Here is a 15,775-nt window from a genome sequence, read left to right on the forward strand (position 1 = left end):
TAATGCAAATTCACAATATTAAAAATATCAATAAATTTAAATATGTATGTATAATAGCACCGTAATTTAGTGTTGATATCTCACAATAAAGTATGATCCTCACTGATGTAAACCTTGTAGAAAATTACTATAGTCACCATCTGCTATCTTGAAACCAAGAACTTTTTGTGCATGTGCTGAGTTTATTTAAATTGATTCAATGATACATTCCATTTATTACTAGCTTATTTTGTGTTTTTGAAAATATTTTAACTGAGATTCATTAGTTTCACCAATTATTTCATCAACTCTAGCATTTTTTGGAGTATTCACATTGTTATTGAGAGTTACCCTCATTGTCTGCTCCCAAAACAATGCCATATTCCTTGGCCATAATCACAAAAGTGCTATCATTTTGATTTGAAGAACTGTGACAATTGAGAAATATACTTAAAATAATCACTAAATATGAACTACTTTTTTTTTGTGCCAGATAATAAAAATACATTAAAATGGTGATACATGGAATTTTGTGCAAGCACAAAACATTTTTTGTTTCAAGTTAACATACAAAACTACAAAATAAAGATGAAACCTTCACATAATAGACAACATTGTATATCCAACACTTCTGGAGTAACTGTTAAAAGCATGAAACTCATGAGTATGAAGTTTAGAATGTATACCTAAAATCTTAAAGTGATGTTTTTTTGTTTCACTTCAGTTATCAAATTATTTTAGGTGTAATTACAAAATAATTTAAAAAACAATACTGAAAAACCAATATTCCTAAACTTCATATGTGCCAAAGACAAGGGTGAATCCTGACCAAAATTTTTGGGCATGCTGAAAGTTATAATAAGAATAATAGGCTTCTGGAAGAAAATTCACTGAGTTTGGTGTTAAAAAATTTCACTTTAGCATTAACACTAATAGGCACTAAACAATAGGCAGAAACATTATTTGGCATGAATAAAAAAGTATGGATTATTATAAAGCCCATTATATCTACACATGAAATATATTAAAAAATTAAAAATTTAATAAAAATTTATAAATTATTAAAAATTTATAATAATAATTCAAATTTTCTGGGCCCTTGACCCTGGGAGCCCAGGGCTTAAGCCCTATTAATCTCTACGTAGATCTGTCCCTGTACATAACACATGTACACTGACTGGGTACTGCAAGCTTTCGATACAATCTGGCCATGTTAAATGCTTCAAATGATGTCATGTGTGTGCACTTGTTTGCCATGGCAAACCTCCAAACAAGCAAGTGATTGAGTTCCCACAATCATCGCACTGACTTAAAATGGCTAGCTACTAGCTGCCAATGTAAAAGCAAACACAAATGATAAAAGAGTTTACACATTAGAATAAATTATTATTGGCATATTTGTTCTCATATAAAAAGTATATTGACAGTCAAAACTTTCTCTTAAGCATGCAGTGCATGCTAAGCAAGCCCAGAGAATTTTCTCCTGGCCAAAGAGTACCAAATAAAGAAAATTTTATCCTATCATTTATTTCTGTTTGATTTATCCAATAAAATAAATGCTCTCAATTGTTTCTATCTAGTCAAAGTAAAGAACCATTATCTCCAATAAACTGTACAGCAATACTTACAGAATCTTATGCTACTACAATAATTGCTTTATGGTTTATAGCTAGAAAAATATATGAAAAAAAATATGAAGAGAGAACAGTCACCTACACAGTCTGACTCCCTACAGTAAACAGATGCTAAACATTGCCCATTCCCCTCATTAGAAGTTACTGATTTATAAATACCTGGCTCAACAACCAGATAGTCAAGTAGTAAAAGTGACAGATTCAGACAGGTAAAAAAACTCCAGAAATTTTTCAAGAGTAGTCTACTTGGATATGTCAGGCTCATCTCTTACCATCCATTTGTCCCATTCTGGGCTTACTAAGAACATCCTCTTAATGATCACAGGGCAGAAAAAGTTTAAAATTTAAAAAACCTGGCTTTATGGATATAAAAAAATCCCACTTTGTGGAAAAAACAGGATGTTGTGACACATTCTCAGAATAATACCATCTCAAACATCACCAGACTAACAAGGCCTGCATTTACGGGGTTAGGCAGGAACTAATATTCAAAAATTCTGCCACAATTTCCCTTAGCCACTCAATGGTAAATGCAGCACTGGCTCAAGTATAACTACTGCATTACAAATATTCACTCCCTCACTCACATCCAATGGACAACACACAGCAACTCAACTGAAGTGCTTTAGTGATAATCCAACAATTGTCGACCAAAGCCTAAAATTAATACCAACAGATAAAGAGGGTAAAAGACATGAACAATTTTATCATCCATATTTACAATTCATCATGCAAACTTATACTTACAATACATTAACCATACTTTGTTATCATAAAACTGAAAACAGACATGACAGCATATAGACAGACACTATGACAAATTCACACAAAAATATCCACAACTCACTATTACAGAGCAGATGATTGTTGATCAGAAAAAAAAAACTGTCTTTTGTATGAGTTTTTGACATTTTTCCACTTTTGTTTACACTTTACATTAAATGCAATAATTACAAATGACACTATAGACACAAAATTAGAATTCACACAGATTGAGAACACTCAAAATACACACATCAAAATAAGTAGAAAAAATCTTACACATGATTTAAATACACATCACCAAAATACAAACAATTATAATCAAAACTTTCATACATAATTAGTTTATACTGGTGCATTGACTTTAGCTACATAATAGTCTTTCAGTACAAACATAAACACAATAAAGACAGACAAATCACAAGCCTGCCTACCAGGCCAGATCATCACATAGACAAATGAGACAAATGTCTAGGGCCCGGTTTTTTGAAGGGCCTGGTCAAACTGTCTATTTTGAAAAGATTTGTAAATAAGATAGTTTACTTTTCTGAATTTTTAAATAAAGTTTATTCATATTTATATACTTACTTTTTTTAAACTATCTTGGCTTTTATTTAAATTATCTTTTTCATTATTCAATTTACCTTTCATGGGTAATATATTATATTATTTAAATAATAACCAAAAAGGTTAAATTAAACAATTAATATTTTAAGGTAATATTATTATTGTATAACAACTTTTGTTAGGCATTTAATAAAATAAATTTCAATTTTTTAAAATTTATAAACAAACTGTGCAAACTTTTCTAGAAAAACTAAAATTTATTGTTATATATTAAATATTTTTTATTAATAAAAATTTAAGATTTATTTTAGTTTTTCACATTATCTAGTTTTGTTTTATTTATTGTTTTATATTTTTTGTGTGCTCTATTTCTTGTGGGAGAAGGAGGGGGCCCGGTAAGAAGAAAATGTCTAGGGCCCCAAAGTGGGTTAATCTGGTCCTGCTGCCTACCATAAAGACTAGAAACACAAATAAATAAAATTACAATAATTAGGCGGTTGACATAATACACTAAACAAAATACTAAACTTAATGACAGGGATTAGGCAAATATTCAGGAAAACTGAAACATACAGCACAAGTAATACAATAAATAGGATACATTACACAACACAGGACATTAACATACTCAAACAAAAACTAGCAACCAAGTTGCAAAGACTAAAATGATACAAACCTATATCTACAAAAACAATAAAATAAATTATTCATAAACAACAAGTCACTTTTCTACAGACAACTACGTACCAAACTCCCTACACAATCATAGCATAATGGCATGCAAAGAGAAAAACAATTCACAAACTATTGGTCTGCATTTTGGTTCTATCCAATCACACAAAATTGGAAAACTAGATCAAAGAGAAAAAATAAAACATACACAAGACTTCAATCATGCCCTGTGGTTAAAATAAACATATACAAATCAAACATGCAGTACAAGGAACACATACTGATACACAATACCTGATGCAGAAAATATTCACAATTTCTTGTACAAAAAATTTACATCCCTGCATCAAGAAATAGTCAAACATTCTACATACACAATCAACAACCCAAAAAGCATATCAAAATTTCTTACATACACCATACATGAAGTCCAAAAATGACATCAAAGACCTTACATAATACAGACCAATCCCATGTCTCCTAACAAACTAAAAAATATTCACTTCATGCATCACAAACAAAATATATCATTAAAGCTAGGACATTACGCTAAACACCTACTTTTTCTATTTGGTTCAATTTTATATCAAAACGTATATCAGAGGACACTAATTAATATAACAAAAAAGTAATAGTGCCTTAAAATGCCTATTCTATTAATAAGTACCTAAAGTTTACCTATTTTATCATACTCTCTGAAAATCACTTATTTTCTCTTTTCATATTAATATTAAACATTAACTACAGTATGACTACCTTTACAGTGCAGTAAAAATTTTTCTTGAATGCTTTCAATCTTCTTACATTGACCTTCAGAAAATTTACAATTCAAAAAATGAAGAAAAATCTCAATTTGAATACTAATGATTTTGTTTAAGGTGTAGTAAAAGTTTATTTCTCAAATGTTTTTGATTAAGTTCTTGTAATGATTTCACAGTACTCACTTTCTGCATTAAATGGTTTGATTTGGAAGAATGTGTGTGTTCTTCAACATAAAATCATCATGTTTTTTAAAATCAAACAAAAATTAAAAAGTATTATTAAATTAAATATAAATTCCATTATGACAGCAATGCCTGGAAAGCAATCATTAACTATTGACATAGAATTAAAAAACATAAAACAAGTATATAAAACTATTAAACACTGGCAGTTCCTGAATTTGTGCTTGAACACAGGCTGGCTGCATGACCTTTTCTGGATTTTCTTCACGTCTTTAACTTCTAATTCCTTGCCGAGTTTCCAGTCATAATAATTTTCCAAATACAGTAATTTAATTTTTGTATTCAATATTTTGTTTTATATATGTGTGAACAATCTGCATGAACACAACTAGTATCATTAAACCACAATCACTTGTAGCTGTAGCTATTTTCTGCAACTACTACTTTTTCATTTCATTTTTCACTAAATTGACTTATTTAGCTATGCTTCCTTATTTTTACAGTTACATGCTATTCATGTAACTGTAAAAATTCAGTTAAAAATCTTTTTCCACTTATCACAGACTGGCTGCATGACCTTTTTTGGAAAATCACTGTCTTACATATATGACCACTTACAATTTTTTTATTTTCATAGTCACTTGTATAACATAGTGATTTTCTGCTCTGATGTCATTTTTGATGACTTTATGTCATTAAAAATGATATAATATAAGTCTTATACAATTGACACAAAAGTTTGTGTCAATTGTATAAGACTTCTATTGGTAGTCATGACATCACAGATGTTTGTTGCCTATGTATAATATAATGACTTAGCAGTCTGTAACTCACAACAACCATAAATGCTTATTTACATAAAAGAACCTGGGAGCTAAAATCTTCAAGAATTTAAATGTTTTGTGGCTTTATTTCGTGTGTAAAAAATACAGAAAAATTATTTTCTAGTGCTTCTGAGAAATACCTCAGTTATCATTTATTTCCAGCTAAACTTGTTTCACATTAGCCCATGCTACTGCAAAGTTTCAAGGGCTCCCTTTGGAAGCCCAGTCAAAGACAGTGTTCTGTAAACAAAACAATGTATAACATTGAAATTTGGCATATACAGAGAAGACACATTACAGCAATTTTCAGAATTATCAAATTCTAGAAATGGCAATTATGTGCAGTGTAATCAGGCACAAAAAATCAGTAGAAAATTACTGCTTATGCATGTGCTCTTACAAAATAAAAGTATATGTGATTACAGGTTAATAACTATAATATTCTTTTAACCCATAAAAGCTATGAATTTCTGGAAAATTCCAAATATTCCTTGATTTTTATATGAAAAGTAAAATTCTTTTCTTTTTCTGCTATTTCTGATAAATTTCATTTTTCCTTTCTTTCCAACTGAGAGGAACTTTATTAAAGTTTATCAATGTGTGAACCTACATTATTCATGCCTAGACTAACTGAAAACACAATAGGTACGATTAAACAACAGATCTTTTCACTTTAATTTTAAAAAATCATGTATGATACTACTACATAAAAATAACATCATTTATTTTATTTATTTTTTAACTCTTCTTGTCTTATGTACATTTAGAAGGTTTTTTAAAGAGCAATTATAAATTCTGTCACACTGTGGAGGAGTGATAATATAGTATGAAATGGGGTAGATCAAGTTTAAGTGAGACCACCTCAAAAATTTGTAAGAATCCAATCTAGAAATAAACTTGGATCCTTCAAAGAAACACAAATGCACTTCAACCGCTTGGCCATGTTTATTTAATCAATACTCTTCTATATTAGAGATATACACATCAAAATACAAATTAATTCCCCAAACTATATCTTACTTTTTACCACATAATTTTCAGCACAAAGGTAAATAACCATACCTCAGGTTCTTTATCACTAGGTCCAGAACCATAACTAGCTGTACTTAAATTAGAATCTTGATTATGGTTGACATTAATTCCACTATTAGCATTACTTAAACCAAGTCCCGAAGTAAGATTTAGGGTGGATGCAACAGCAATTGAATTCTGTAACATTGCTGTCTGTAACAACTGTTGCTGTTGCTGTTGAAGATGTTGCTCTTGAACACTATTAGGAATTCCTTGCAGAGGTTGCTGAAAAAGAAAAAGTTTAAAATAAGTATTAGAATATAATTGATAAGTTTTTAAATTATATAAAATTATTTTTTTAAATTCATTATTTTATCTCAAATCCATTTTGTTGCCATTTATCTCACCCATTATTAAAAAACTGTCAAATATTTTATAGATTAATTTTAATTAACTAATTAAACTTGGCTTAGAAGTAAATCTTGATTTCAAACCAGAGGACAACCAATGTCAAGCCAAAATTGAGATAGGTAGATAATGTATTGGAGACAGGTAATCAATAATAGGAAGAAATCGAGGCATATAATTTCATCATCATGTTTTGTTTACTAGACCCAAATAAAATCATCTTGTGTGAACTTATTATTAAATTTTATGGAAAGCAGTTTCACCTACTTCTAACCAAATTTTGTTAATAATCCTGAATTCATTAAAATTTAGTACATAAAAAAATCTAGTAATTTGAATGATAACTTGTTACAAGATACTGCATATTCAATTGAGTAGTCCTAAGTTGAAAAGCATTTGACAACCCATTAAACTTTTGATGCCATCCACACTGCTGGCTGGATTAAGGTCATTGGTGACCTTGAGCTAAGTCCTTTCTACCTATTCCTTGGCATCAATGGCTGTTTGCCTGCCTTACCAACTGCAGTTAAATAAAAATAGCAAAGTCCTAATTAAAAAAAGTTAAATTGGCAACACTGGTCATAGCTTGCAGGTTTATTCTAGCAATTCCAGTATTGCCACTGAGTGAACCAGTCAATAGTAGTTGTAGTACTAGAATAGGTTTGATAGGTTCAACGAGGTTGCACCTTGAATCTGCTATAAAAGTGCAACAAGACTGTCAATATTAGTGTATGTAACTGTCAAGAACTATAATTCTATAAATTGTAAAAATTACTACTACTACTACTACTACTACTACTACTTTTATTATTTTTATCTAGAGAAACTTTTTAAAATTACTAATCTATTTTTTAATATGTATTTTTAGTCTTAATTTTCATTTTTAAGTTACTTCATATTTATGTAAAGTATCCTTTTATATCAACTGCAATTAAAAAACAATCAAATAAAGTTTGAAGTAGGGCTTGGATTCCATTAAGTAGTAATGGTCATGGGCTAAAGCCACTTTAGTCCTTAATCCAAAATATGCCTCCAAGTCATGGCCCACTTCTGTAGTCAACACATCCATGATTTCACTTATTGTTTGTTTAATTAGTTAATTTCTTCTTTTCTAAATTATCTAAAGATTGAACATATGTAGTTCATGCAGAACATCACTATTATTTTGTTAACTTTACAAATAAAATAAAAAAATTATCACAGTCAAAAAAGAAAAATATCGCTTGAAGAAGGACCTAGTGAGGGGCCGAAAACGTTCGCGTACGAACTTTGACAGCACCGGTTACAAGGTTTACAGGAGATTTAAATGGTTTCACCCCGGTGTGTATAGATGAATTATAAAAATTATCAATTTTATAAATTAGATAAATTAGTTTAAAAATCAAAACCACCCAAGTTATGCAATATATCATTTTCTTCTACTAATAAAAAATTAAAATTTATTATATTGTAATATAATTTGATTAGGAAGGGCATATTTTTAGAGGTTTTCCAATTCTGAAGAAAACAATATATGATTCATTAGGATATATAACAAAAATAAAAATGAATTCAAAGTGAAATAAAATTTTGTACAGTGACATATGTACACTGTACTTATTGACTTCTTGAACTACATATATGCATTAATGCATATATGTAGTTCAAGAAGTCAATGAGTGGATCAATAAGTCCTCTGATTTATAAGGGTGGAAAAACAGGAAACTATTAAAATTTTTGCTAATATAATGCATTATTATATGTAGTAAATCCTTGCTAATTTGGATTTTGCATAACTTTTTTCATAACAGTAATTTAAAATTTCTTAAAAATAAAAAATTATAAGTTTTGGGCCTATAACTGATCCCATACTTATTCCATGCGTCTGAGTATAGTATTCTCCATTGGTTTCGAAATAGTTACTTCTGTATGTGAATTCTATTAGGTCTATTATTTCTTTGTTGACTTCTATTACAATAACAAGATTAAAACATCTCAAATATAGAACATTCAAGAAACCAAGCTCTAATCAAGTAACAATAAGATATCAATCTAAAATGCTGTTATATGTTAAGTATAATATATTTAAAATGGAATATAATAAAATTATAAACAGAACAAGTCAAGAAACACATATATACGAAGACCTTATGGAATTAAGAAAGAAATTTCTTCTAGCGGGCTTTCCACAAAAATTGCTAAAAAGATGGGAAACCAAACTTAATAATCCAAGAAAAAAATTATAATTAATAAGTGCTTTCAATATCCAGAAGTCTTTGTGATACTGTGTATTATATTACTGTAGCTGTAAGTTATTAAATACTGTAAAGTACATGTAATAAAATTTTTTTGAGCTCACTTCCTGTAATAATAAATTCAGGGGCATAATCTCAACTTGGTAAAACTTTTGTAGAGAGCTGATTATAATAAATTACTATGTAACAAGACAGAACCCCCCATGTAAAAAACCCCTCTGGACAATAACCCTCCTATTGTTATCCAGACGGTTATGGTCGTAGAACCAAATTACTGTACTGTATATCCATGTTCTCATTTTCCATATTGTCAGAGAAAACATCTGCTAACTTGAACAACCTTCACATCTATTAATCCAAGTTAGTGTGAATTTCCTGTACATTTATTTTTTAATGTAAAACCTAATTTTGCTCTATTTTCTCCAGCAATAGACATGATTATCAAACACCTTTTTAAAGAATGTTGGAGAAAGGGTGCTCAAAAATTTGATCATTTCTTTCTTCAGTTTATCAACTGATGCAAAGCATCATCCAACTAGATGTTTAATTCAGCTTAAAATAGCAAAGTTATTAAAAGTGAGATCAGAGCTATTTGGGGTGTGAGAATTCTTAAAATCCACACTGTTCAACTGTCACTTTTGTAACATGACTGATGTGGACAGATGCAATGTTGTGAAGGAAAAAGAAACTGCTTTTGATTTCTGACAGTTTGTGGATTTCTCTTACCAGTTCTAAATAGTAGGTGCTGTTCATTGCATTATCTTTGTCAAGGAAATCAATCTTGATGACTTCTTTGTGGTCCTAGAATACAGTGAGCATAAATGCTTGCTTGTGACATGTTCCACTTCAGAGTTTGAGGTTTGGGTTCATATGGAAATCGCCACTCTGTATAGGTCTGCTTACTCTTGAAAATGTACAAACTGACTGGTGTTTTGTCTATGATATTTTTGATGAATTCATCACCATACATGTCAATCAGTCCTAGAGCAGAGCAATGCTGAAAACAATGTTCACACATTTCCAGGATGAGGAACTGTGGAACAAAGTAGTGGCAAAATTTCTACCCATGCCATTGTGAGATCTGGAATTCCATCAGACTCAAAATTGTAATAATTTTTCCCTAATATAAACAACATCGATAGAAAAATTTTCTAGCCGAGAAAATATGTGTCCCTGGCCATATAACTGTCAACTATCCATTGTTCTCTCGCTGTATACAGATTATCTTGCACCTTCAGTTTATAGTTAACGTTCGAATTCGTCATATATTTTCAGTTCCGGGAACACCTATGACCCGAATCGCCAGCAACCATCGATCACGTGACTGATTTTTCCAGCCTAAAACTATAAAAGCCACTTCTTTCCCCCCTCCGGGGAGTCTCTTATCGTCTGCCGGACCAATGCCATCGCAGGTTCTTGAACAGTTAATGTTTTTCATTGCAAATTTCTGCACATTCTTTTTACTCCTAGATGGTCAAAAATAGTCTACTGCCTTGTCTGAATTCACTAATCCATTTATAAATAGTGCTGTGTCATGGACAATTTTCCCAAATGGCTACTGTGACTTTGTGAATTTCTGCATTGTCTGATTTCAGCAGTACCAAAAGCTTTATGACACACTAATATTCTATCTACACCTCCAATTTTTTAACTGAGACAAATTTCAAAATGATATCTGTAATATCATTTTAAAATTTGTCTCATAATATGAATGATATCTGTAAATGTGTGTCCAATGTCCATTGTGTAACAGTTTCTTCATATTATTAGCTATTTAAATTAAATTTTTTGTCAGTATCAGCTATCTACATCATGGCAAGTACAGTACAAGGACTTATTGACCAACTATGTAAGTATATCCAGTGATAAAAGAAATTTTATTGAATGGTTTCAATGGTACATGTGAATAATCTCAATATAAGTTTACAAGAATTTACATATATACAATATAATCAAAACCCAAGCTGTTAGCAAACTGAAAATCTAAACTGCTAAATTATTTTTTCACCTATACTTTTAAGATTAAAATCTAACATAAGGATTAGGATGTGAGTCTTTGTTACCAAAATTAAAATAAGGATTAAAGTCCTGTTTCAGTCTTTTTAAAACCTTTCTATATCCAGGTCCTGTTTCAGGTCATCTTTCAGAATTTTATGATTTACGTAATTAAATTCAAAATTAATTTCTAATTATTAATCTAAATAAGAATGATGCATTAATTAAATGTAGCCTGAGAAATAATTTGGCAATTTAGGCTTAAGTTTGATTCAAGTCAATAAGTAAACTAATGCAGAAATCAAAATATGAAAAGAATCCATCCATACTCTAAATTTGGTATATTATGAAATATAATCATTTTTGCTTGATTTTTTTTTAATAAAAAATGAGTTAACTTTATTAAGAAACAAGAATTTGTTTTTATTTGGGGGGGAAAAAAAATAAATTTACATACAAGAAACTCTTGCAGTTTTGCATTACTCCAGGATTCAACTAATTGTACCATCCAAGACTGTGTGAGAAAACCAAAGCACTCATCAAATATACTTAATTCCAAGTGTAATTATTTTAAATCTAATTACTTTTTAGAGTCTAACTGTATGAAAAAGAACTTTAAAAAATAAATTTATCAATAAATTAATTCATAAAATTGATGTCTTGGGTCAGCTGCAGGACAATCTGTGGATAGAGCTAATGCTTTACTACTGGTTATATGAAAAATATAGTTTGTTGTATTTTTGCTTAGTTTTTGTAGAAATAAATTTATACTTATTGATGAATTCATAATATTTGCAAACAGAGTAGATTAATAGTACTGTAAGTGATAGGAACCATATTCATTCCTTCAGAGTTCCAGGAAATAGATAATTTTTATTATAATAATTACCTGAAAGTCATGCAAAAATGACATTCATAAATATATTATTAGATACATCTTTAAGTATTATAGTTTTGCTTTGTTATGTTTTTGTTAGGTTGCAGGTTCAAGTCCTGCTCTGAGCTAGTTCTTTTCTTCCAGAATGTTCTAAATTATTTCATAAAGTATTAAATTATTATAATTATTAACTTAGATAAGAAATGGCACCTAATGTCTACTTTTAGTACCAACTTACTTAGTTTCTAATTATTAATTATAGCATAATAATAATAGCCCAATTAATTACAGCAAGAGTTTAAATCAGAATCAATTAACCATAATTTTCACTAATTGAAATCTTATTTACTTACCCAAATAATATCCTTTGGAATGGATTTGTCTATAATGTTGATAATGGTCAGTTATTATCAACATTATAGACAAATCCCAAAGTAATTACAATAAATAGATTCTATTTGATATAATAAAATAAAATGAAATTAAAAACAATGAATAATAAGAGTAAGTACCAAACAAATGTAAAAATTAATAAACAAAATTAAACTTCCAAAACTAAAGAAGTAAAGCTATTTGATAACAAATCTTAAAGCATCACAAAATGAATATGCATCTCAGACTATTACTATAGTCCTTTAAAAGCTTATATATCTCCAGCATTTCCTGAACTTTGGCTAATTTGCATTAACACATTTAATAATCCAAATTTTATTCCATAAAATAGTGTTTTTCAAGACTAATGCAAATGAACAATGTTTATTGAAATCCACTAGCATTTATTTATAGATTTATGTTTTAATTTATTTGATTCATTCAGGCAGTTTATTTGTTTCTTCTTAAAGCTATATAAAAATAAGTAAATAAACTGATCTTTAAAGATATATATATATATATATTCAGTAATAACATACAACATTTTATATTTTAAGAAAATTCAATGCAAAATTCAAGAAATATATATATATATATATTTCTTGTATGTTATTACTGAATGAAACCAACTGCTGAATTGATATACTTACTGCTAATATTTAAAATATTCTGCTAATTCATGTCCGTCCTTATAAATTGATAAATTATACATTTATATCCAACTTTACACTACTTGATTACTGGAATCTTGTAACTAATCCTTTCAAAATCTTTGTATTTCCAGTAAGTTACGATATTTACTTGAGTGAACAATTGTTTTCAAATTTCCCTTCAGGTTATTAAAAAAAATAACTATAAATTTAACTCTTGTACTTTTCTTTATTTTACATTCATACTTCTATCTTATCCACTCTAAAATATTGGAATAAGAATACAGAATACAAAGAAAAAAGTTATATTAAGACAAGAAATAATAATAGTACCACAGTTAGTCAGGAAGAATTGAAGAGAAATAAAAAGTGAGATAATGATCAGGATTTGGGAGAAATATAGAGTATACAGAAAAGATAGATTAGATAATGAAAAAGTTTAGATAATGATGTGTTTAGTATTAAGATTCAGAAAGCTTACCTAATATAAGAAAGTGAGTTTTAAAATAGAAATATGGCTAGATTAAAAATCTTTTTAGTAACAATAATAAAAAGAACTTTTTTGGATGAATACTCTCAATCTATCAGAGAGTACCAGAAATACAGTGATCCATTTCAAATTAGACAACTTTGAATTTAAAAAAAACGTTCTAGGTTTTAAAAACAACATTCCTAAAACAAAAGTTTTTTAAATCTTGGTTAGATACCCTACTAAAGATGGATGTTTATTGAAGTCTGAAAGTACTGGAATTATTTTATTCATTCAATTTATATTTAATTGAATAAAGCAGAATTTTTTTTATCCTATTTGATAGCACATATACAATTAACTCAATTAAGAAGTTTTTTACAAACAAAGAAAGTAGTAATTCTGAGTTCTGATAGTTTATCATTAAATAAAATATGAAAGATAGAATTAGTAGTATACGATTTATGTTTTCAAAACTTTTTTCATATTTTATGCCATTAATATCAGTATTTTCTGAATGTTGGCAGGAATATTATGGAAAAGCCAGATAAATCTAGAAATATTAATAAGAAATAAATTATTAAATTTATTTATTAATATTCAATAATAAAGAAAATGTTAAAGAAAAAAGTCTTTATATATGCTACATAAACACTTGGGAAATAAAGAGCATGATTCCACCACTAATCTGTCTCTGACACTGATGGACAAGTCCAGTAGTAACTTATCAATCAATGTGAGTGAAAGCTAAAGAATAACCAAAATCAATGTTCAATCTATCTATAAATGTCTACAAATACAAATGCTATCATCCATACATTTCCTAATTCATTAGAATTTATTATACAAAAACAAAATTTGCAAGTAGATGTAACTGTCTAAATTAAAGTTCACTATGCCAAAAAATACAATTTAAACAGAATACATTTTACAGATTGTAATCATTAAGAATGAAATGCTAGTCTCAAAATATCTGTATCTTACAGTATTGTTTTCAAATTGTAAACAACTGTAAAATATATTTCTAATTATTACAAAAACAGACTGTATTAATCGATTTATTTGTATAAATATCTTTTAATTTTTATAACTATCAATTTATTTGAATTTTTATCATATGCTGGTTTCCCCATAACTATTCCATATACAAATTTTCAAGAATAAACTGAACAAGATTATTTCATTCCATTACTGAGTAAATTAGTGTTTCATTTATCAAATAAGAGCACTTGTCACTCAATCAGCATTTTGTTTGTCATACTTATTGTCATATTTTCTATAAAATTATTTTTTTTTTGTATTTTATGAACAGTATGCTATCCATATTATATATGTAAGAATTTTATTTTCCAGACTAATATTTTTGTAATTTTGATGACCCTAATTATTTAATTTTTGTTCAAGAAAAAAAAATTATATTTAAGCCCAAATTAACAAATTCAATAGAGGAAATTCACAAGATTTTTCCAGCAATAACACTTTCTTAATGGGTGACATGTTTCGATAAAAATTATTCATCAAAGGAAGTCTCTCTCTCTCTCTCTCTCAAAAAAAAAAAAAAAAAAAAAAAAAAATCAGGGATTGAACTAACCACCAGCTCTCTGCATGACTTACCAAATATGGTCATCAGAATAGCAGGGGAGGAATAACCCAAAATAAAAATAAAGGGAAAGGAAGGTCAAGAGAGAGTTTGCCTGCTCATTTTGAAGTGTGCGCTCATCCCCACTGTGCTCTACTGCCAATCTTCTCAATTTCCCATTATTTTTACCGAACTTTGGCCACTCTGAACTAACTATTGAGAGCTATTTCAGGATTCATCATACCAAATATCACAAAACCAAGTATTTATCGACCCGTGTATGCAATTAACAACACACTCTATCTGATAGGTGAGCATTCACGGTTAGATTCTCCCTATATTTATATTTTTCTTTGTAAATTTATATTTATTTGAAGCGTAACTATTTGTTGTTTTATAGTTAAATGCATAGTGGAGTGTGTTATTTCCAGTACACTGTCTCTAGACTATCTCCTCCATTCTGAGCCTGTTCATTCACTCATATGTGACCACTTGCACAATAATTATTCAGAAGGTTTCTGTGCTCCTAAAGTCACAGACAGTGTCAGTCCTGACTTGGACATTGCCAATGTAACAGTCACATGTAAAGAAGTATTTAATGATAACAATAATTAACTATTAGTTTTCATTTTACTAATTTCAAATTTTAAAAAATCTTACATCCACAAACAAATAAAACCATAAGTATGATACAGTAGTCAAATGTGTATTGATGAAACATTTTGTAAGATCAGAATGTCTTGTAATCAGACATTTCATTAAAAATAGTGAACATGAACCAAAACAAACAAACTTTTT

The 15,775-nt window shown here is 28.8% G+C and overlaps 1 protein-coding gene across 5 annotated transcripts in view; it reads right to left on the reverse strand.

The window, feature by feature from the left end:
* The window catches only part of Tlk (Tousled-like kinase), a 179,509-nt gene that overhangs the window by 46,081 nt on the left and 117,653 nt on the right, over positions 1-15,775 (reverse strand). For all 5 annotated transcript variants that reach the window (XM_067271301.1, XM_067271299.1, XM_067271300.1 and 2 more), the window contains one exon: positions 6,445-6,678. In XM_067271301.1, coding sequence (XP_067127402.1) covers positions 6,445-6,678 — 234 coding nt within the window. The remainder of the gene's footprint in view (positions 1-6,444; positions 6,679-15,775) is intronic.

Source organism: Centruroides vittatus, unplaced genomic scaffold (assembly GCF_030686945.1).
Source record: "Centruroides vittatus isolate TY-2023 unplaced genomic scaffold, ASM3068694v2 contig_393, whole genome shotgun sequence".
Classification (NCBI taxonomy): domain Eukaryota; kingdom Metazoa; phylum Arthropoda; class Arachnida; order Scorpiones; family Buthidae; genus Centruroides; species Centruroides vittatus.